Genomic DNA, 23,403 nt, shown 5'->3' with positions numbered 1-23,403 from the left:
AAGGCTTTTCACCCTCGGTGTTTGCGTTTGAGAACTTATATTGGTCTAAGCTTGCTGAGTTCTTAGATAAAAGAAAAACCCCATTTATTAAATCCAATGTTATTAAAGGACGGGACCGGCTGAATTCAACGTTTCAACATGATTTATTATAGTGTGATAATAAGATTGTACGTTCACGAACATCAGGTCCACAGCCCCCCAATCCCCACCCCCCAATCCCCCGCCCACCACCAACACTCCCCACAACACACCAGTCTTACGATTGTCTGTTTGCTAATGTAGCTTTTATATCGATAAAACTGTGTGTTGTTAACAATAGTATGGAAAACTAATATCACGACACTGTCATAAACATGATGCTTGTTGTATCTCGTTGTAAATAACTGGGACTACTTTTTGTACAACTCGGACTGTCAGATATAACCCGGACTACTTTTACATCTGGGACTGTTAGATATAACTCGGACTACTTTTACACATTTGACTGTAGATATGACTGGGACTACTTTTACATCTAGACTGTCATATATAACTTGGATAACTTTTACATCAAGGACTGTTATATATAACTCGGACTACTTTTACACATTTGACTGTCAGATATGACTGGGACTACTTTTACATCTGGACTGTCATATATAACTTGGATAACTTTTACATCAAGGACTGTTATATATAACTGGGACTTCTTTTACAAATTTGACAATCAGATATGTCTGGGACTACTTTTACATCTGGGACTGTCAGATATAACCGGGACTACTTTTACATCTGGGACTGTCACATATGACTGGGTCTTCTTTTACATCAAGGACTATTATATATATTTTGGATTACTTTTACATCAAGGACTGTTATGTATAACTGGGACTTCTTTTACAAATTTGACTATCAGATATGTCTGGGACTACTTTTACATGTGGGACTGTCGGATAAGACTGGGTCTTCTTTTATATCTGGGACTATCAGATATGACCGGGACTACAGTAAACTACGGATAAAGCGAACTCAAAGGGACCACTAATTTTAGTTCATTATAACCGTAGTTCGTTATAAGCACATATACAGCATAACTACAGCAAATAGTCGGGACAAAAACGTAAGTTCGCTATATCCGTCAGTTCGCTATAAGCGTGTTCGTTATAAACGTAGTTTACTGTACTTTTACAAATTTTGCTATCAGATATGACCAGGACTACTTTTATATCTGGGACTATCAGATATGACTGGGACTACTTTTATATCTCGGACTATCATATATGTCCTGGACTACTTTTACATCTGGGACTATTGTTTATAACAGGGACTTCTTTTACAAATTTGACTGTCAGATATGAATGGGAACAGTACTCAACATTATGTTGTACAGTAATTAAAATGTCAATAAACTAATGAATACATACTAGTATCTAGTTTATACTGATACAATTCACACAGAAAATTAACAATGATATTTAAACGTTTATTCAATCCTAATTTTGCATATTCTCGCGTTTGTCAAGCTCAAACTTGATTGTGCACATAAGACCGAGATAAACAATTAATCTGCGTTAGTGTGAACCTCGTTGGTACGGAAACACCACTATGCGGACGAATACTGTTAAGAGCGTCTACATATATACGAAGGTCATAACTCAATGATTCGTTAATCCAGGCAGTTGTTAATCCAAACATTTTCTCTTGGAACGGCAATGAACAGATTAACGGGGTTTCACGGCAGTAACATTGAGAGGGCCGTAAAATATGATTCACACTTACCTCTTGAATTTGGGTCATTCCACGGGTCATTCGGGGGATGATTATGATGCTGAAAACCACGATCATCATGAAATTCCCCAAGTCCTGCTAACTCAACCGCTCGCATTAACAAAGTCCTATTTTTGGTTAAAAGTTGCGCCATTGCTTCCTCCAAGCGAATCTGGTCATGCTTGGTCCCTTGCGCTTCCTCATATCTACCTAATGTGTTAATAAAAGTCACAAAGACAACTGCAAGCCAAAAACAACACACCAACAGAATGTAGCGCACGAACGTATGCAACCTCATCGCGACTGAATAACGAAAACTCAGTGGGACGTTTGGCGAACGCTAAGCCCAGCTCTTAACTCGATATTGATTTCTCTGACGGATTGTACATGAACGAGGTGTTCGCCAGGGCGCCACGTTGATGCCGCCTGTGTTGAGTTTATACAACTCCTCCTTGCCAGGTTGGATTCCGGTGGCGGTGGATTAACTTGCTTTAAAATAAATGTTTGTTTGAAAGTTGTCGGTTAACTCGGGGACATTACTGAGTATAAATTGTGACAGCGGAACGTCCGAGCATGTGTGATGGTGATTTAGCGGTGAGGCGGCTGGTCAAAACTTTCTCCAAAATGACGTTGAACTAGAACGATTAAGTCATGAGTAAGTAAGTAAGGGTGAGATTTATGGATGAACAACTTCTTTATTACAATTAGCAGCGACGTCTCGGTGTAGGTTCTCACACCGTTATCAAGCAAGTGATCCTTACTTAGTACTCCAACTTCTGAATGTCTCTTGAAGAAGAAAGTCAAGAGTAGCTTTTCAAAAAGGCCTCTTTTTAATTATTCATTAATTGTGTGGTTTATTGATACAGTTTAGATGTATATCTGTGGTCGGGATTCGTTATATGGGCGGTGGGGTTGTATTGGTCTGACCGCTCAATCCCGTTAGTCGCTTCTTACCACAGGCCTATACACAACGTTTTGTCACGCCCAAAACTGAGGTAAAGTGTGTTAATCCCAATTCTTTGTGTCGCTTGTCGTGACGTACCGGAAATGGTGCCAAAAAACGGTCTAACTACCAACTTACTCACTCAGTTAATTCATACGTATGTATAATACGTATTTTACAGTCAGACTGTGAAATCAGAGATTTTCATTTTTTCTGGTATATATATATATATATATATATATATATATATATATATATATATACCTCAACAGTAACCGTTCGAGGGGCAGAATTTTCATACTTACGAGGTTTTCGGATAAACGGGTTTTCGGACAAACGATGCTTGAGGAATATCGGGGTTTCCGGACTAACATAATCCAGATTAATGGGGTGACTGTATGTGGTTTATCCTTATCTGTCTGAGCTGTTACAAACATAATCCTCTAGACTTTACAGTTTCTAAAAGAAGATGCCCTGTGTACATTTTGTCTGAGTTAGACATCTGAACGTACTTGTGCCAATGAAAGCTGTAATCCTCTATGGGAAGATACAGATCCTCTGAATTAAGCTTAACATTTACTGCCAACGTTCAGTGCCCGTGTTTTACTGTTAATCGTCGTACATCACACAGAGATCATCGGTCAGGACAGTGAGTAAGTGAGTATGGTTTTACGCCGCTTTTAGCAATATTCCAGCAATATCATGGCGGGGGACACCAGAAATGGGCTTCACACAATGTACCCATGTCGGGAATCGAACCCGGGTCTTCGGCGTGATGAGCGAACGCTTTAACCACTAGGCTACCCGACCGTCCAGTGTGTGTGTGTGTGTGTGTGTGTGTGTGTGTGTGTGTGTGTGTGTGTGTGTGTGTGGTTGTTTGTTTGTTGTTTAACGCCACACATTCCATCTATAGGACGGCGGACTGTAAATAATCGAGTCTGGACAAAAAAAATCTAGTAATTGACATCATGAACATCGATCACGCAATTGGGTTACGTTGTCATGCATCAACCAAGTCAGCGAGTCTGACAACCCGATCCCGTTAGTCGCCTCTTGCGACAAACGCATGAACAATGTATTCATGTTAACAACCAGAGGCTTTGCGATTTTGCGTCTTTGCGTTGGTTTTGCCCCGCGGGCCATTTGTTCACAATTTGCAAAACTATCTTTTTTAATTGCAATATTTCAACTATCATTATATTCTTGATAATTTTCAGAAACATTTTGTCCTTGGGTCACCATGGGTGAGTGAGTCAGTTAGATTGAACGCTGATTTGAGCAGTTTATATTTCTGTCTTTCAGCTTACTGTCGGAGGATGCACAATGTCATGGTCAAATGATATGTCCACCCGATACACAATGATATCGGTTCATAAAACAAACGGTTTCGAATCCCAGTTTGCCCCGATTAAGTTGGTTGGTCAGCACCATACCCGTGCCCGGGTTTCATCGAAGTGGTAATATAAACGCCTGGGCTTTCCTCCCACATCAAGCTGACATACCGTAATATAACTGGAATACTGTTAAAGCGGCGCTAAACCCAACTCACTTACTCACTCATCAACGCTGAGGGGAATTGAAAGGACAAAACATTATCAATTCACACTGAAACCTTCGCGTTGCCTGTTCACTTTGACCAGGATCTCAACTCACTCACTCACTCTAACGACAAACATGGGGTTATTGGGCCTGTTTCGCATCGGAATTACAACGAAGACACCACGTAGAGAATAGAACCTTGATTAATCATATGACGATAAACGAACTAACCTTTTGCCCACTTTATCGAAACCTTAACACACAAAGACCCTACATTCATTTGATATGTACATACGTGCCGCCGTTGACATATGAAGGGTAGGTGGCATCCAGTCTGTCCATAAATCAACTAAAACTTCCCATTCGGCATGCTTGTTACAATGATGAATCAAACATATATTTGTCTGTATCAAACATGTTTGGCGTTCGTGTAAGACTGAAAGCAAGACCTGTTTTATCTAGAAAATACATGTCTTGACGGAGGGGCATTTGTACAGAATTATTTATTACGGTAACTTTAAATTTAGTTAAACAGGCAAGACCCTGACAAGGTTTGCGATTTTTTTGTACCGATTTCATTTTTTCTCTCCTGTTTTTAATTAACCAAAGTTTAACAGTTTGTCCGACATGCACTCATACATACTCCAATGAAATAACTGAGTGCCCAAACTGGGGCAAAAGGAAGTATACCGAGTTTGTTTTTTATGTATTTGAAAATTAAAAGAACCGTTGTCAATTTTGACAGTTGGTTTGTTTGTAAAAATAAAGTGGTTCAATGAAGACTGGAGTAAGAAATGGATTTGCACCAACATGACCTTACCGTGTTTGAAATGTAACTTTTTGCAGCAAAAAGCAAATTTATTGATTTTCAAAGATATAAAATGTCAAAGATATCACCAGTGGTCTTGTATTATGTGAATTTTGTTTGAATTTCTAAAATCAAATTATATTTAAAACAATAAAACCATGTCAAAGTATTCATTGAGTGCTGAACGCCGAACGCCGGTACAGTTTATTTTTTGGATACAATACAGCTAACTGAAGATATTTTCAATTGAATCAAACATCAGTTTCTTTTGCTTCTCTGTTTATATGAGTAGTGTTCACAAATTACTAATTTCAGGGAGATTATGATTCTGAAATATCAGAGATAGCTTAGGTCAGTGGAAGGCTGATGCGCAGAGGTGCGTCCCTTAGTCATGCGAAAGGTTGTTGGTTATGTTCGTATTCCAAACTTGCGTCGATTAGGATCCTTGGTCATTCAACATTGTAACCGTGCATTCACTGGCTTCCAGTTACATCCCGCCTTGTAACTGTGCATTCACTGGCTTCCAGTTACATCCCGCATTGTAATCGTGCACTCATTGTTAAATCCCGCATTGTAACAATTCATTCACTGGCTTCCTGTTTAATCTCATATTATAACTGTATATTCATTGGCTATTGTAACCGCATTCTCTTTTAAATCCCGCATTGTAATCGTGCACTCACTGTTAAATCCCGCATTGTAATCGAGCACTCACTGTTAAATCCCGCATTGTAATCGAGCACTCACTATTAAATCCCGCATTGTAATCGAGCACTCACTATTAAATCCCGCATTGTAATCGAGCACTCACTGTTAAATCCTGCATTGTAATCGTGCACTCACTATTAAATCCCGCATTGTTATCGTGCACTCACTGTTAAATCCCGCATTGTAATCGTGCGCTCACTGTTAAATCCCGCATTGTAATCGAGCACTCACTGTTTAATCCCGCATTGTAATCGTGCACTCACTGTTAAATCCTGCATTGTAATCGTGCACTTACTATTAAATCCCGCATTGTAATCGTGCACTCACTGTTAAATCCCGCATTGTAATCGAGCACTCACTGTTAAATTCCGCATTGTAGCGATTCATCCACTGGCTCCCACTTCAATCTCACATTGAGTTTTAGCTTCTTTATGTTGTCATGTCTTCACTACCGAGCCCCGCCGATCCCCAAAGATGCTTACAGAGGTCAGGCTGCTGAGTCTCTCAATCACAAGGCCAATTGCCTGCCGGCCACAAAACTCGCCTCTCTTCTTTTGGCATTACTTTATTACTATTACTACTACTATTGTTATTTTTGTACACTTCTAACACAACATGACATCATCGAGTAAAATTTACATTCTGATCTTTTACAAGAAGCTTTTGCTATTAAACTATATTTTTTAAATTTAGGTAGCTTAGATAAATTGATTTTCATTATTCAAGAGGAATCACTGCAACTCATTTTAGCTAAATGTCTATATTGTATGTTTAAAAGAAGACAAAACTATAAAAGTTAATGATCATTATTATTAATTTTGTTATTGTTATTTTAAAAAGACAAACATCACTTTAATTTGTATTAGTATTGTATATTTATATGTAAGGTTATTTATTTATTTATTTATTTATTTATTTATTTATTTATTTATTTATTTATTTATTTATTTATTTATTTATTCTAAAATTATTATTTCACAACGACTACACGTGTACTTAAATGTGTCTCATAAGCCTAATAAGGCGGGATGTACAAGCTCTTTTATCAACTGTTTTTACCATGACGGCTTGTGCATGAGACAAAAAAATATACATCTCTCTCTCTCTCTCTCTCTCTCTCTCCCTCTCTCTCTCCCCCTCTCTCACTCACAGTAAAACGTTGTTAAAACGGCGATGTACTCTCTCCTCGGGTGGTTTCTAATCTGTTTGACAAGCTTACACGTGCAACGTTTAAGTTGTTACATGTACTTCAATTAAACCGTTGAACATTCTCATATCTTGTTTGTGACGGCCTGAACATAACCTGGCTTATTGGGTTCGGGTGATTGATTGCGGCCCTCTGGGGGACAGATAAGAGATTTCATTACAGAAGACAACTTTCTGAAGAAATATATTTAATGAAATATATTAAGGAATACATATGAATGAAAACATGCACTGACATCCTGTGTGCGCCCCCTCCCTTCAAAACAAACAAACAAACAAACAGACAAGCAAACAAACAAACACTCACCGGGCAGAGAGTCCGAATGTTTCTTCACTTTTTCATATCGAAGGGTGGTCGGGTAGCCTCTTGGTTAACGTGTTCACTCGCCACACCTAAGACCCGGGGTCGATTCTCCACATGGGTACAATGTGTGAAGCCCATTGTGTCCCAGCCCCCGTGATATTGACCCCCCCCCCCCACATGGGTACAATGTGTGAAGCCCATTGTGTCCCAGCCCCCGTGATATTGACCCCCCCCCCCCCACCTCCCCCACCCCCACGGTTTCATTACGACACGTAGGCCAGCTGGCCAGACTTAATGTATCATAGGTAGATTTATTGAAATATACAAGGAAGTAGTTTGTTATTTTAAAAAGAAAATAAATAAATAAAAACTTGAGTTACCTGACTACTTTAGCGCTGATATCTTTAGAGATACTGAAGTTAAAAATACACTTTTTTTAGATTAATTAAAAATGAAAATATGTACGTATGCCTTGACAATAACAGCTGAAACATGTATTCATTAAAGCACAATGGTTCAGTGATATCCCAATGCTGTCAACCCCCAAGCACCATAAGTTGATGTACAGAGTTGCCTCCCCCTGGCGTGTCAGGATCCGATGCTCGTGGAATTGAATCCTAGTTTCGACCTTATGATTATCCTTAGCTTGTGCACACTATACCGTGCTGGTGGATTGAGCCTTAAGCCTATATGACATGCACTACTTTAATTCACGAAATTTACTCCAAATATGGAGTTGGGGTAGTTAACTCCCTTGGGTACATTTCAATAACATGTTTACATGACGGAATTGACCCCTCAGGGCACATTTTACTCCCTGATGTTAGTTACCCCCTGGGGTAAATGTGTGCATGTAAACCAGGCTTAAGTGGCAAACGTCCTGGATGTGGAACACTTTGGGCTTTCCTCTCACAAGTAAGCTGACATCCCGTGATATAATTTATATATTGGTCAAAGTGGTCACTCATTTTTTCAGTCGCATGCTTCCTTACGTTGGATTATTACTTTGATTCCACTCAGCATTGATAAGTGAGTGAGTGAGTTGTGTTTAGCGCCGCTTTTAACAGTATTCCAGTTATATGTGTCAGCTTAATGTGGGAGGATAGCCCGAAGTGATGCAGGTCTCAAACGTTTACCACTTTGGTGAGACCCACGAGGACGGGTATGGTGCTGTAAAACCAAGAAACATAATCGGGGCGAACCGGGATTCGAACCCATAATCATAGGTTTCTGGCGTGCCCGAGGGACGCCGCCTTAGACGACTGGGCCACCCGTACACGCAATATCCCCATACACGCAACTTTTTATTTGGATGAAATTATTTCCGTTGAAACATTAAACATTTCAAATTTCATTATTCGTTTTATTCTATTAAAAAAAGGACTCTTTTTTTCAACGGAGACTCATTTTAACCGCACTATTATATCGAAAATAACAAGACACCGTTGTAATAACAGTTTAATTTTGAGATAGAATATCCTTAATTTCAATCTAACCATTAGCTTTATACAAGGCGTATAGTCGTACTCCAAATACGATAGCCGTGCACATTTACTGTTATTTATCTACCTGTCTGTCTGTTCAAACGGGAGCTCGAGACACGTGCCTTGCACGAGACTCGTGCACTGCACAGCTGTCTACAAGCCCTGCTGAGTAAATCGCACGGCTTGCAGCGGTATTAATGCGGATAATTCCCATTGTTTGAAATCGATTTATTTTACGTTTGAGTAAAACTGGCTGAATCTATTTGACAATCCTGGAGTGCAGTGTTCTTCACAGCCCAGGCGGGACGTTAGAAACAGGATATTAACAATGCAATGAAAATTATCTGATTGATGACACAATTCTGTCTCATTTTTCTGTTTTTGGAATATGATTAAGATTAGAGATATTTTAAAACAATTTTCTAAATAAAATATTTTTGAACAAGTTTACTGTCTTAACAGCTGATTTTTAATGTTTTAGCATTGGCATACTGGAAACTCTTTGTTTAAAAGTGATACGTTTATGAAATGTGAGTATCTACATCGTATATGTGGTTTATCGATACTCATCAACATAATTACGTGTATAGTCTAGGGTTTTAAGGCGGCTGCACTAGATTCTTCCGAACTAAAACGGGAGGGTGGGGTAGCCAAGTGGTTAAAGCCTTCTCTCGTCACGAAGTAGATCTGGGTTCGATTCCCCACATGGGTAAAATGTGTGAAGCCCATTTCTGGTGTCCCCCGCCGTGATATTGTTGGAATATTGCTAAAAGTGGCGTAAAAACCATGCCCACTCACTCCTTTCTAAAACACCAAACAATATACATTTTATTTTATTCCCCCAAAATATGTAGCCTACGTGAAAAGTCGTTTGTATTTACTGTATATTTGGTTTTCATTTCACTATGAGCGTTCACGCATAAGACATTAACTGCCGGCCAAAAAAGTATACACCCATGTTTTTTAGTGGCTAAAATAAAGCAATCAAGAAATGGTTATTCGATGGTGATGTATTATATATGGGTATCATAGTATTTTGGACCTGACGTCTTCAGTGTTTCGGCAATTTCAGCTTCGTAACGTATTGTTTGTTTGTTGTTTCACGCCACACTCAGCAATATTCCAGGTATATGACGGCGGTCTGTAAATAATCGAGTCTGGACCAAACAATTCAGTGATTGATATCATGAGCATCGATCCACGCAATTGGGATCGATGACATGCTTCAACGAAGTCAGCGAGCCTGACCACCGGATCCCGTTAGTGGCCTCTTACGACAAGCATAGTCGCCTTTTACGGTAAGCATGGGTTCCTAAGGACCTATTCTACACCAGATCTTCGTAACGTATTGATAATGGTTGTAATGTTTTGGTCAAATCCAGTTTTCAAGTACATGTATATTCTTTCTTTTGCCCGACATGTAAGTGTCGGTATATAACACAAGAGCATTTTGACTCAGCCGACGCGGATAATTTCTTACTCTATCAACCCTTGGGGTGTAAAGGCCCGTGTTTTGTTTCCAAAATGGTAGACATTGTAGAAATATTGCTAAAAGCTGTAAAACCTCTTTCAGTGTATATGTCTCGAGACAAACATTCTGTTAAAACAACTTATTGAAAATCTAAAAAAAATCTAAACCTGTCTACATGTTTTTCACAGTATTAAAGAAGTTGTTATCCATAAAAAATTGTGTCATCTTGTCTTCCGTCAACTTCTAAGTAATGCCTATCAAACAATCTGTCTACATTTATTTTCATAACATTGATGGGACCCATATTTTAGGAATAAATATTAATCAAGTGTACTTTCGACAAGAATACTATCACACAAGTAATATACCTCCCCAAATAAGAATAAATAAATAAAATAAAATAAAATAAAAACTTTTCTTTTGACATAAAAATATTCAAAAGAAATCAATTTTTAAATCTAATAATAACCGACTCATGTTCTGTGCAAGCAATCGACACGTGTATGACAACTCACTCAAACGCCACTCAAGCACAACAATTTCCTGACCCCATAAAACTCAATATAATAAGCACACGACATTTCCCTGTTGGAAACACGACCATCCATTAACTCCTTAATACGTGTTCTGTCAAGGTCCGAGTTGACGTCTTTGCGTCTCGAGTGGTTCCGATTGTCATGTGGAGAGGCGGTTGACAGATGTTTCACTCAGATTACACAATCTGTTTACCTCGACACCTTCCGTAGGGCGGAGACAACATAATCGGTCCGATTGCAAACCTCTGGGGGATAAAGACGCTGATCCTAATAGCCTCCTAAAAATAATTTGCCATTTGGTTTTTTTTAGATGATAGTTGTTTAATTTATCATTTACATGTGTAAATCTAAAATCTAAAATTTAAAAATAACCAAATGGCAAATTATTTATATATATATTTGTTAAGGATTACCGGGCGGGGGGAGGTGGAGGGGGTGTGGGTGTGTGTGTGTTAAAATTCTCCTCCAATGACAAATGGCAAAGAAGTTAAATATCTATGTTTTTTGTTCCATACATATTCAGCGATTTCATTATTGCTGTTGTTACCACAATTATCATCATTATCATCACTACATTGCTCCCTTAAACCTTATGGATTCTATTTTTATTTTATTTTTTGTTTGTTTGTTTATTTATTGTTTAACGCCACACTCAGTAATATTCCAGCTATATGATGTCAATCTGTAAATAATCCAGCCTGGACCAGACAATCCAGTGATTGACATCATGAGCATCGATCCACGCAATTGGGATACGATATATGACATGCATCAACCAAGTCAGCGAGCCTGACCACCAGATCGCGTTAGTCGCCATTCACGACAAGCATAGTCGCCTCTTACGACACGCATGGGTTGCTGAAGATCTATTCTACCCTGGATCTTTACGGGTGATTTTTATATTCATGGTGTCGACACCACAATCTTTATCAACAAAATCACCACGAGTATATATTACATTTACACAACTATTTTTTGTTGGTTAGTTGTTTAACGCCGCACTCAGCAATATTCTAGGTATGTGACGGCGGTCAGTATATAATTGAGTCTGGACCAGACAATCTATGACTGACATCATGAGCATCGATCCACGCAATGGGGATACAATGACATGCATCAACCAAGTCAGCATTAGTTGCCGAAGACCTTTTTACCACAAGGCTTCCCCAGCGCCCCAAAAAACAAAGAACCAACTGCAACAAAAAAGACAAAATGAAGATCACTTATAAAAAACGTTTATTCATTCGGAACACCAATCACTTGGAAGCGCCTCTGATGTTTCTTTCTTCATATTTTACAAATACAGTAAACTACGGTTATAACGAACACGCTTATAACGAACTGACGGATATAACGAACTTACTTTTTGGTCCCGACTATTTGCTGTATTTGCTGTATATATGCTTATAACGAACTACGGTTATAACGAACTAAAATTAGTAGTCCCTTTGAGTTTGTTATAACCGTCGTTTACTGTATTTCAATGATGCACGTGAAGCTCCAACATTGGTCCTTTGTTGCGTGTCAACCACCACCAGGTGGCGTGCATAGTGGCGCCAATCCTGACTTAGTCGACACTCAATTAGGCCCTATCACACAGTCGACCATGTAGTTCCAGCAGTCCACACTAGCGCTGAACGTATACGTGCTTCCTGGTATTGGCAAACTGTTGATGAAGCTGTACGACCTCATCACGAGGTTCACCGCCAACGTCTTCGTCCCCTTGCACGTCTGCATCGCCACCGTCCCACCTCGAGGGTCCAGCAAGCCCAGAAAGTCTCCCCTCTGAAGATCGAACCTGTGATAGGAGTCGAATGTCCACGTGACAGCACGGCCCCCGATGCACGTCACGACGTTGCTACCGACGAGGGTGAAGTCGCGGGGTGCGCCGCTGTTTCTGGAAAATCAAATGTGGACGTTTTTGTGATAAATAGATTACTGCCGCTGTCTTGTATGGACATTTGCGGTGTTAATTTGAACACGGACCAGAGTCCTTTCACGGATTAAACCCGATTGATGACATCCATCAACCAAGTCAGCGAGCCTGACCATGAGACGACAAAGGGAATCGGGTGGTCAGGCTCGCTAACTTGATTGATGGATGTCATCGTATCTCAACTGCGTAGATCGATGCCCATGCTGTTAATCACGGGATTGTCTGGTCCAGTCTCAATCATTTAGGACCGCCTCCGTTGACTAGAGGTAAAGCGTCCGCCCGGAGAGCGGAAGGTCCGGGGTTCGATCCCCAGCCGCGTCATACCAAAAGACGTTAAAAGATGGTACTTTTGGTTACCCTGTCTGGCGCTCGGCATTAAGGGGCTCAAACAAGGTCTGGTCCGTTCGGAGTCAGTATACTGTGTCTGAGTGGGGTATTCATGTTAAATTGCGGCATGGTATCGCAGTGTGCTAGCACTATAAATCGGAATTAGTCCGGACTAGTACAAGCAGCTACACACACATACACATGTACACGCACGTGCATGCACGTCGCTATATAAGTGCTATAATCTTGGACGCGACGTTAAACCAAATTCACCTCACCTCACCTCAATCATTTAGAGACCGCCGTCATAAAGCTGGAATATTGCTGAGTGCGGCGTTAAACAACAAAAAAACTCGCTTACATGACTATAGCTCTTCGTTGCATTAACCATAATGGCCCTTCTCAAAATGACCCGTGATATTATACGAACTATATATGTGGAGGGATCGGTCGTTATAAGGTTTAAAGTGAAATCATGCAATATCGATACACCATGGCTGTCCGATGGAAATAACGCAATAACCGACTGGACCTGCATGGGTAAACCACCATGCATTCAGTACTTCCGGTAAGATGAGAGTTGTCTCCCTTACACTCGTCTCCAGAACTGTATAAAGATATCCCCATCCTTCCTGCAGTAGGCCCGGCAGGACTGCAGCTTGGCTGACCGGTCGGCGGAGAAGTAGGGGGAGGGGCCGGCCAATGACGTCGCCCCGGGGGTGGCGGATCGGGTGTCGGTCACGTGGAAGTTATTCAGGTAGGTGTTAACGCTTTGTATGGCTGAAAATATACGAACATGTTCTTAGTGAGTGAGTGTGGTTTTACGCCGCTTTTAGCAATTTTCCAGCAATATCATGGCGGGGGACACCAGAAATGGGCTTCACTCATTGTACCCATGTTGGAATCGAACACGGGTCTTCGGCGTAACGAGCGAACACTTAACCACTACACCACTTTCCCGAACCTGCTTTTAACTTGAGATGTATAATGTATAATAATATACAGATCCATATTTTTTTTGTTAAAGATTTGAAATTCATTTATTTTTCTGTTAAATGGTATAGCATTTACGAAGTTAAGTTACTGTACACCACGAAACACAGATAATGTAGTATTTCTTGGATACAATCTTGTCGTTTCAGCAACTCTTATTAACACCCGTAGTCGTATAGCTGATAACAGGTTATATCTGCTAAGTGTTTCAAGTTTAGATGGGTCAAAGGAACACGGAGTGAGTGAGTTGTTTTTTGACGCTGTGTTGAACCGCTTTTACAATATACGAGTAAAGGCCAAAATGACGCAGGTCACAGACAATTTATTATTATCTTATTAATTATTACATTTTTGGGGGATAGCCATGATATTTTGATGCCAGTCTAAAAACAATATTTGGGGCGGTTCTGCGATTAGAACCAACTCATTCGTCACCACTCGCCCCTTTCCGTAACCTGCAAGAAGATCGCTATTCGGCTTGTCCCGGAATAACACGAGTTGGTCACGAATGGAACCAACTATACCAGAGATCGTCGTTGCTTTAAGCGACGCAAGGCTGCACTGCGGATTATCTCCCCTTACAATCGCGTAAATACCCCCAAACAGGTTGCACATCAGTCCGATGTAGTCTCAAATTGTTGTTCACCATCATATTTTAGGAATAAATTAAAAAATGTCGAAACGATCTATAAAAAGACGAACTATGAATATGAGAAGGATTCATTTACTACACTCACGGCCTGTGAAGATCCGGGGTAGAACAGGTCTTCAGCAACCCATGCTTGTCGTAAAAGGCGACTATGCTTGTCGGAAGAGGCGACTAACGGGATCGGGTGGTCATGCTCGCTGACTTGGTTGATGCATGTCATCGTATCCCAATTGCGTGGATCGATGCTCATAATGTCAATTACAGGATTGTCTGGTTCAGACTCGATTATTTACATACCGCCGTCATGTATAGCTCCAATATTGCAGGGTGCGGCATTAAACAACAAACAAACAAAACAAACAATCTACACTCACGTGCACAAACCAGCTCAGTCCCAGTCAGCGTTCCGTTTGGGCGACACGCCCTGTACTGGTTTCCAGAAACACGCAGGCTGCCATTGTTACAGCTGTAAGTTACAAACTCGCCGGTTTTTAATAGGATTCTGTCTATAGTTGTATTGGAACAGCACGGTTTCGTCACGCAGCAATAACCTGGAAACATATATGTGAACTGAACATAGCTCGTTAACAAAATATAATATAGTCATATTAAGCCGCCGGGCCAAACATACACAGACATGACACGCGATGTAAAAAGTGTACATAATTGTAAACAAGGAAGGACAACGTTTATAGATGTTTACAATCTTGTAAAATCAACTACCAGCGGAAACCCACCATCAAGCTGCTGACAAACTGATTGTCATAATCGGAGCTATGTTGAAACCAAGTACCACTTCCAGCTTATTTGTTCATCGTATGTCAAGTTATGGCAACTATATCTCAAAGCCAAGTTCTATTGTCATCATAACGTCCATAAATTTAATATACTTCTGTCATCACCAGATACATAATTATATTATTACAAATCTAGCAAAATATCTATATTATGCAAATGAAGTAAGAAATGCGAAACTGAAAGCTTAAAACCTGTCTGTACTCAACATTTGTACACAAAGGCCTATGGCCTATATGTATTGGAAATAAAATGAATGAATGAATCGGAGCTATTCCGGGATTCCAACCCACGATCAGCAGATCCTGTGATTACAAGGGACACAACTCTGCACATAACAATTCGGCGCTTTGGACCACTCATGTTTGGGAGATGTTTGTACATTAGTAGGTTAATTAGTATTCACATTCTAAATACCTTGAATGAAAGGTTTTAAATATACTATCATCAATATTATTTTCTCTTGCATCGCCGTCATAATTATCATCAACATCATCATCAAGATCTTAGACACGACGAAATTTGTATGCTCCACACATATTCATCGGTTTCATCATTGCTGTTGTGACCACAATTGTCATCATTATCACCATTACAGTGCTGCCTTAAACCTGAAAAACCTTCTATTTTGATATTACATTTTGTTTGTTTGTTTATTGTTTAACGCCACACTCAGTAATATTCCAGCTATGTGATGGCAATCTGTAAATAATCCAGCCTGGACCTGACAATCCAGTGATTAACATCATGAGCATCGATCCACGCAATTGGGATACAATGACATGCATCAACCAAGTCAGCGAACCTGACCACCCGATCCCGTTAGTCGCCTCTTATGACAGGCATAGTCGCCTTTTATGACAAGCATGGGTTGCTGAAGATCTATAATTCCACTCCGGATTCACCCAAGGATTTATTACATTTACATAACTACGAGTAACTCGCCATAAACTCATTCGTCCCGTCACAATAATCATCCCCATCCAGTACTGTAAGTCCCCATGGTCCCCAGCGCGGTGATCAACCTTCAGTTGGTGGGGATCTCTAGCCTGTTTTTATAATGTGTTGTCCAATGATTAAGTTAGTTATCTATTTTAACATATTCTCAAACTAGTTTTACGAAAATCTGTGATATGCTAGTTTTTATACTGCCCTTCGTCGGCAGAATTTTATACTGCATAATATATATTGTTAATGTCAAATTTTGTTTCGTCACAATATGGCTAAGATATTGCCGATGTGACGTTAAGCTTTAACTCACTCACTCACTCACTCACTCACTCATCCCCATCCTCATCTTCACGACTTACTGGTGTTGCACAAGCCCGCGGTGTAGGGACAGTATATCTCCGCATAGTGCTTCCGTTCCTGCGCAAACCGGGGATTCTGCGCAAGGCTCTTCTGACAGTTGTTCTTCCGGTCACCGCAGGAATCGGAGCCATTCATTTCTGCACAGACAAAATGTTTTGGCGAATCGGAAGAACTAAATGAGTGAAGTGGATCAATGTTGTTTTATACCGCAGTGAGAAGGTATTCCATCTACATCACTACAGAATTTAACTAACCTTTTGGTTTGTTTGTTTGTTTGTTTTTTAACGCCGTACTCAGCAATATTCCAGCTACATGACGGCGGTCTGTAAATAATCGAGTCTGGACAAGACAATCCAGTGATTGATATCATGTGCATCGATCCACGCATGCATCACCCCAGCCCGTTAGTCGCCTCTTACGGCAAGCATAGGTTGCTGAAGACCTATTCTCCCCGGGTCTTCACGGGTCACTAGACTAGACAGGCCACCATGCACAGCTGTCCACGGTGGGCGGTGATCAGCCACGTCATAGAACCTGACGACCTCATACTAACATACTGAATACCAATTCGTTCCCGGAACACAGCAGTCCTCCCACTCAACCCTATGAGAGTCAACGTGGTGGAGGTGGAGGTGGGGTGGGGAGGAGGGGTGGCTAGGGGGCCAGCACGAGAGAGTTTCCGGATAGACTGAGGACACCGCGTCGTTAAGACCCCGGAATAATAAGGTGAGTCTATAATGAGGTTCCAGTTTAATGAAGTTACATGAATTCACAATGGTACCTAACAGCTTCAAGAACTACTGTTACATGATGTACGTGGGTTGAGATACCTACTTCTGAAGTCTACTTTACATAGGGCCCAGGCACTAAAGTTGTCTTTACGCGCTCTGGCCAGTCTGTTTTTGTTAATGTTGTTTTCAGGCAGGAGTACCGCCACATCGACGTCGTTTGTTCCTGGGATGCCGTTAGCTGAAGTGGGAAATTTTCATAGTGATTAATCTGCAACAAGGAGGTCAAAGACAAAACATGTATGTTAAAGGAATCCATCGAACGATACCCGAAGGCTCGAAGACCTAAAGTAACACGTGACCTAAATGTCAGAATACAGTAAACTACGGTTATAACGAACACGCTTATAACGAACTGACGGATATAACGAACTTACTTTTTGGTCCCGACTATTTGCTGTATTTACGCTGTATATATGCTTATAACGAACTAAAATTAGTAGTCCCTTTGAGTTCGTTATAAGCGTAGTTTACTGTAGACCAGTGTTAAAACTACCACCCAGGACTAACAGTAAAAAAAAACCCCATTCACGCTGAAATTTAGCCGGATAAAATAAACCTTGTTGTGGCATAATCAGCGCTTGGGATGATCGATTGATTATTACCTTTAAATGGTGGTGTTTGCGACAGAAGGGAAAGCTCTTAGTTCAGACTGATGCAGCTGATTGTCAGATAATATTTCCTACATGAGTGAGTGAGTCGAGCGAGTGAGTATGGTTTTACGCCGCTTTTAGCAATATTCCAGCAATATCACGGCGCGGGACACCACAAATGGGCTTCACACATTGTACCCATGTCGGGAATCGAACCCGGGTCTTCGGCGTGACGAGCGAACGCTTTAAAGACTACGCTACCCGACCGCCCCATTTCCTACATGATGGTAAATCAGACCATGGCATAACATATGGAAGGAGTTAAATCTAGGGATACCGTATTCGCCGTAATAAGCTTAGTAAATTGGCGTGGGGCATATTAAAACCAATCATTATGACACAGTGAGTTAAAAATTTGTATTCAGAGCTCGAAGGGTAATGAACAAGGTTAGTTATAGTTCGAACGTCAATGATTCCATAATAGTTTCTGTGCAGTTATATAGACCCCTTCTAGCTGCAGTTTTCTGTAATATACCAGACAATATGAACTGCTGTGTAAAGATCAGTCTTAGTAGAGGACGCTTAGGAAGAGTACTCACAGATTAGTCTAAAGGTTGGTCAGACGGCACTTGTTGGCACGGGGTGCTTTATACGGTGAATAAGGTAATAAATGCAAAGCTTAAAGCTTTCTTAATTAACGCCTTATAATCACACATATGAATGAAAATCACAAGTGGTTCGTCAGTGACCTCTAAATGCTTGATGAAATATTACACCAGTCCTACTTTCCAAACGCAGTGTGCAGCAGTGTGTGCTTGTCCTTCCGTGTGAACCTCCTCACGATGCACTTATCATGAACTATTTACCATTTCTGTTCTTCCACATCTGGGCGGCAAATGATGACGTGGACACCCGCTGACCGTTGTACTCCCAAACCCAGGTATTCTTGGTATATTTCATGCCGATCCACATCTTGCCGGACACCGGTCTACATGGACAAATATTAGTGGGCGAGTGAATGCTTTAAACCCATAAACAAATAAACATATAAACACGTTTCGTGTGGCTTTAAGTCTGTCATACAGACCCTGAAACAAATATATCTTACACAGGGTGTATATATCACTGGATTGTCTGGTCCAGCCTTGACTATTTACATGATTGATTGATTGATTGTTGTTTAACGCCGCACTCAGTAATATTCCAGCTATAATTGAGGTCTGTAAATAATCCAGCCTGGACCAGACAATCCAGTGATTGATATCATGAACATCGACCCACGCAATTGGGATACGATGACATGCATCAACCAAGTCAGCGAGCCTGACCACCCGATCCCGTTAGTCGCCTTTTACGACAAGCATAATCGCCTTTTACGGCAAGGATGGGTTGCTGAAGACCTATTCTACCCCGGATCTTCACGGGTCGCAGACAGCTGTCATATTGCTGGTATATTGCTGAGTGCGACGTTAAACAACACACTACCAAAGCCTAAGCATTCAGATGTGATGCTACGTTGCACCCCAAACTCCAAAATCATAGTCAAAACGAAATATACAATGCCGTGGAGTCCAATAGGTTTACCAGACATAATAAAATATCCTTCCACATGCTTCCACTGAAAGACGTTTATGTTACAGTCGGACTTGCACTACATGACCCTTACATTTTGGAGTTGCTGTTCCTCAGGGGGAGGATGACGTTCACAAACTCATCCCACGTCTCTACCCACACAGGCGCGCTGAACCCTGGGACCAGGGCGTTACAGTGAGAGAAGGCGTCCTGCCCCTTTATTGCGCTGGGCAACCAACTATAGCAGTGGTCCTTCACCTTGACGAATCCACCCGGACAACCTGGAAACATCCGGGACATGAGGACATCGACGTCAAGCCTAATCTAACGCCTGGATCGACGTTGCTTTTGCGCGTTAGCTACCTCATTACCTGTCGAACGAAACTGTAACGTTGATCTGTAATCGTTTTATGTTCGAATCTCGAAATCTTTTTTGTAATCAGTGGATCCTGACAAGTAAGGGGCGCAACTCTGCACAGCGAGATGTGACGCCATACATTAACGGTCCCAGCGTCCCTTTTACTTACATAAACTAGCGATAGTGGTAGCGGGCAGCCCAGTCGTTTTAGGCGCCGCAATTCGCTGTGCAGATTTGCGTCCCTTGGGCCAGAAACCTATGATTGTGGGTTCGAATCCCGGTTCCCCCCGATTATGTTTCTAGGTTTATCAGCACCATACCCGTGCTAGTGGGTTTCACTTAAGTGGTAAACGTCTAGACCTGCATCACTTCGGGCTTTCTTCCCACATTAAGCTGACACGCTGTGATATAACTGGAATACTGTTAAAAGCGGCGTAAAACTCACTCACTCACTCACTCTAGATGGGAATCCTTTCGTTTTTAATCTTACAAAAGTCAATAAAATATTACAGATAGATACACAATCTGACAGTTACGTCTTGCTAGACCAAGAAATCACACACTTTGCGGAAAGAGGAATCGAACCAGTTATTTGAATTGTTTTCACCAACAATAGGTGTGGTGAAATGGGGTTTAACGTCGCGTTCAAGATTATTGCACTTATAAAGCGACGTGCATGCACGTGTATGTATGTGTGTGGCTGCTTGTACTAGTTCGGACTGATGCCGATTTATAGTGCTAGCTCACTGAGATACCATGCCGCAGTTTAACATGAATACCCTACTTAGACACTGAGTCGACCAGTCCTTGTTTTAGTCCCTTAATGCCGAGCGCCAGACAGGGTAACAACAAGTACCACCTTTTAACGTCTTTTGGTATGACGCGGTTTGGGATCGAACCCCGGACCTTCCGCTCTCCGGGCGGACGCTCCACCATTAGAACACGGAGGCGGTCCTTACCAATAATATGTACATGACACAGATACAACAATGTAGTTCGATGACCTACCGGAACAAAAATTGGTCAAGATTGACCACGTGCCATCTGACAGACACATTATCTTCCTCTGCAGATTCCCAAGTTTGCATTTAAGCGTTATCTTCTGTCCCACTCGGTAGGGGGCGCTGTCTGTGGACGCCTTGATGACGTCATTTAAAATGACTGGCTCGCCACATGAAACGTGAATAGCTGCAAATACAGAAGTTAAGGGTTATTTCGATTTATTATTATTATTATTATTATTATTATTATTATTATTATTATAATTATTATTGGGTGTCTGATATATTTAAACACTGGGTTAACAAGCGAGTCTACTATTTGAAGGTATATAGAAATGTCATGGCAGACGACCCTAAGATTGCGTTTTAACAGAGGTCTCATTCAATGGACTTGAACCTATTTTTGGCGTGACAGGCAAACACGTTAACCATAGGGCCTTTATTGGAAGCAATTAAACCGTTATTACGGATTACCATTGGGACCAAAATGCCACATTCCGCGATTATTTTGCCGACAGCAATTGTTTTTTTAACGAGTTATTTTGTGGTTACATTTAAAAACGTTATCACTGTTAGAAGAGTGTCATCAGTGACGTTTAATTTTCTAATTCCTGCTGTGTACAAACGACCTTTGTTTTCGAACCTGGCGTTTCCTTTTCAGGGTAGTCCTGTATCTTTCCCCGTTCCATGCACGACTTGAAGCAAACCCGCCGCGTCTCATAATCCTGACATCCGGGGTCCAGATGGAGGGATGAGGAGCAATCGTCGATGAGGTCGTAGGGGGGGACTGCATGGAGAGATTGGGGGAAGGGGAGTTGGCTTAAGAGTCTTTCAGTTATCACGGCGTCCCAGCTTAATGTGGGAGGAACGCCTAAAGTGATGCAGATCCTAGAGAACTGCGATTCGAAACCACGACCATAGGTTCCGGACACGCCTAAGGGACACAACTCTTAGACGACTGGGCTAAGGTGGCTTCTTGTAGAGAAGAAGGCTATTTGGTCGTGTGGTTTCATTCCTTCACAAAACCTGGTTGCGATTTCTTTGTTTGAAATTGTTATGTTCTGTTTATCGGGGATCAAAGATTCCTTATATTGAGTGTCTGTGTGTTGTTGTTTAACGCCGCACTCAGCAATATTCCAGCTTTATGACGGCAGTGAGTGTCTGAGTGATTTGGTTGACCTATTTAAATACTTTTGTAGTATGTATTTTGTACAGGGGTTATTATAAATGGAGTTAAATGTGACAATAAGACCCTCTATTAGGTTGCAAAGAGCTTTTTGTTTCAGATAAAACGATACAATGTGTTATTTTGTTCTTGTGTATGTGCTGGCCTGACTATCGTGCTGGGGACGCGGCATTAGACATCTATAAGTTGCTGTACTTAATTCACCTCTCAATGAAATTGTCAAACTCAAATGTCTAACTGTTTGCATGTGATGAAACTTTAACCACTAGATTCAATCCCTTGCCTCAAACGGCATGCTGACAATTCCTAGTGTTAGGCGATCGGAAAATGGACACAAATTATACAAGTAGCATCCGTTCACGATTATACTTCTTGGTTTGGCAGGATCATGCACGTGCTGGTGGTTTCACCAAAATGGTAAAAAGGCATTTATCACTTCTGGCTTTCCGTCCAATATAAATTGACACGCCATGATAACTGAAATGTTGTTCGAAGCGGCGTCACATCTGACTCAACTGATCCCTCATAACACAATAGAAGGTCTACGAAGAGGAAATTGCAAGATCGGATAATCATTAAAACACACTTTTTATGGCTTTATCTAAAACAGAAAATAAACATTTGCATCTTTCCAACACAATTGTTCAAATACCCGAAGAACAAATAGTTTTGTTTTACCTTCATTGTGCGGTATTTTAAATATGGTGGTCAATAAAGGAAGACAATCACATGCAACGAAAAACAAAGTCATGAAAGATTATTCATAGGAATTCATCCTAGGCAGCAAGTTGTATCATTCTAAAATTTTGTTTGTGAAGTTGTCAGTTTCTAATCCTGTCTGTAGCTGTGCTGGCCCTTGAACGCAACACTCACCTGATTGAGCAACGTCGCAATACTTGAAAGTGACGTTACGTTCAAAGATGGCCGTCATGCAATAAGGCTTGGATCGCTTCTGCCCACAGTTGCGGCAGAAATCTCCTTCAAAGTCGCAGTAGTCTAAACTTGTTGAGTGCCTAAAACACAACTAGCTTATGTCACCAAGCATCTTTAATTCTGTACCAGTGAGAGTTCTGTATCAGTGAGTGAGAATAGTCTTACGCCGCTTGATCAATATTCAAACCATATGACGATGGGACAACACAGTTTTCC

The 23,403-nt window shown here is 41.0% G+C and overlaps 2 protein-coding genes across 2 annotated transcripts in view; both read right to left on the bottom strand.

The window, feature by feature from the left end:
- LOC139470238 (polypeptide N-acetylgalactosaminyltransferase 5-like) overlaps window positions 1-2,044 on the bottom strand; it is a 31,894-nt gene extending 29,850 nt beyond the window's left edge. The window contains exon 1 of the mRNA XM_071252565.1: window positions 1,759-2,044. Coding sequence (XP_071108666.1) covers window positions 1,759-2,044 — 286 coding nt within the window. The remainder of the gene's footprint in view (window positions 1-1,758) is intronic.
- A 10,058-nt stretch (window positions 2,045-12,102) lies between these two features.
- The window catches only part of LOC139470239 (uncharacterized), a 32,151-nt gene continuing 20,850 nt past the window's right edge, over window positions 12,103-23,403 (bottom strand). Inside the window, exons 14-23 of the mRNA XM_071252566.1 lie at window positions 23,128-23,267; window positions 21,712-21,855; window positions 21,076-21,255; window positions 19,804-19,990; window positions 19,004-19,125; window positions 17,591-17,725; window positions 16,756-16,893; window positions 15,025-15,201; window positions 13,602-13,788; window positions 12,103-12,642 (exon numbers count right to left, since the gene is read on the bottom strand). Of these exons, the coding sequence (XP_071108667.1) occupies window positions 12,324-12,642; window positions 13,602-13,788; window positions 15,025-15,201; window positions 16,756-16,893; window positions 17,591-17,725; window positions 19,004-19,125; window positions 19,804-19,990; window positions 21,076-21,255; window positions 21,712-21,855; window positions 23,128-23,267 (1,729 nt within the window). The 3' untranslated portion in view covers window positions 12,103-12,323. The remainder of the gene's footprint in view (window positions 12,643-13,601; window positions 13,789-15,024; window positions 15,202-16,755; window positions 16,894-17,590; window positions 17,726-19,003; window positions 19,126-19,803; window positions 19,991-21,075; window positions 21,256-21,711; window positions 21,856-23,127; window positions 23,268-23,403) is intronic.

Source organism: Haliotis cracherodii, unplaced genomic scaffold (assembly GCF_022045235.1).
Source record: "Haliotis cracherodii isolate W230 unplaced genomic scaffold, xgHalCrac1.p SCAF_20, whole genome shotgun sequence".
Taxonomy (NCBI): Eukaryota; Metazoa; Mollusca; class Gastropoda; order Lepetellida; family Haliotidae; genus Haliotis; species Haliotis cracherodii.
This window is presented reverse-complemented; position numbering and strand designations above follow the sequence as displayed.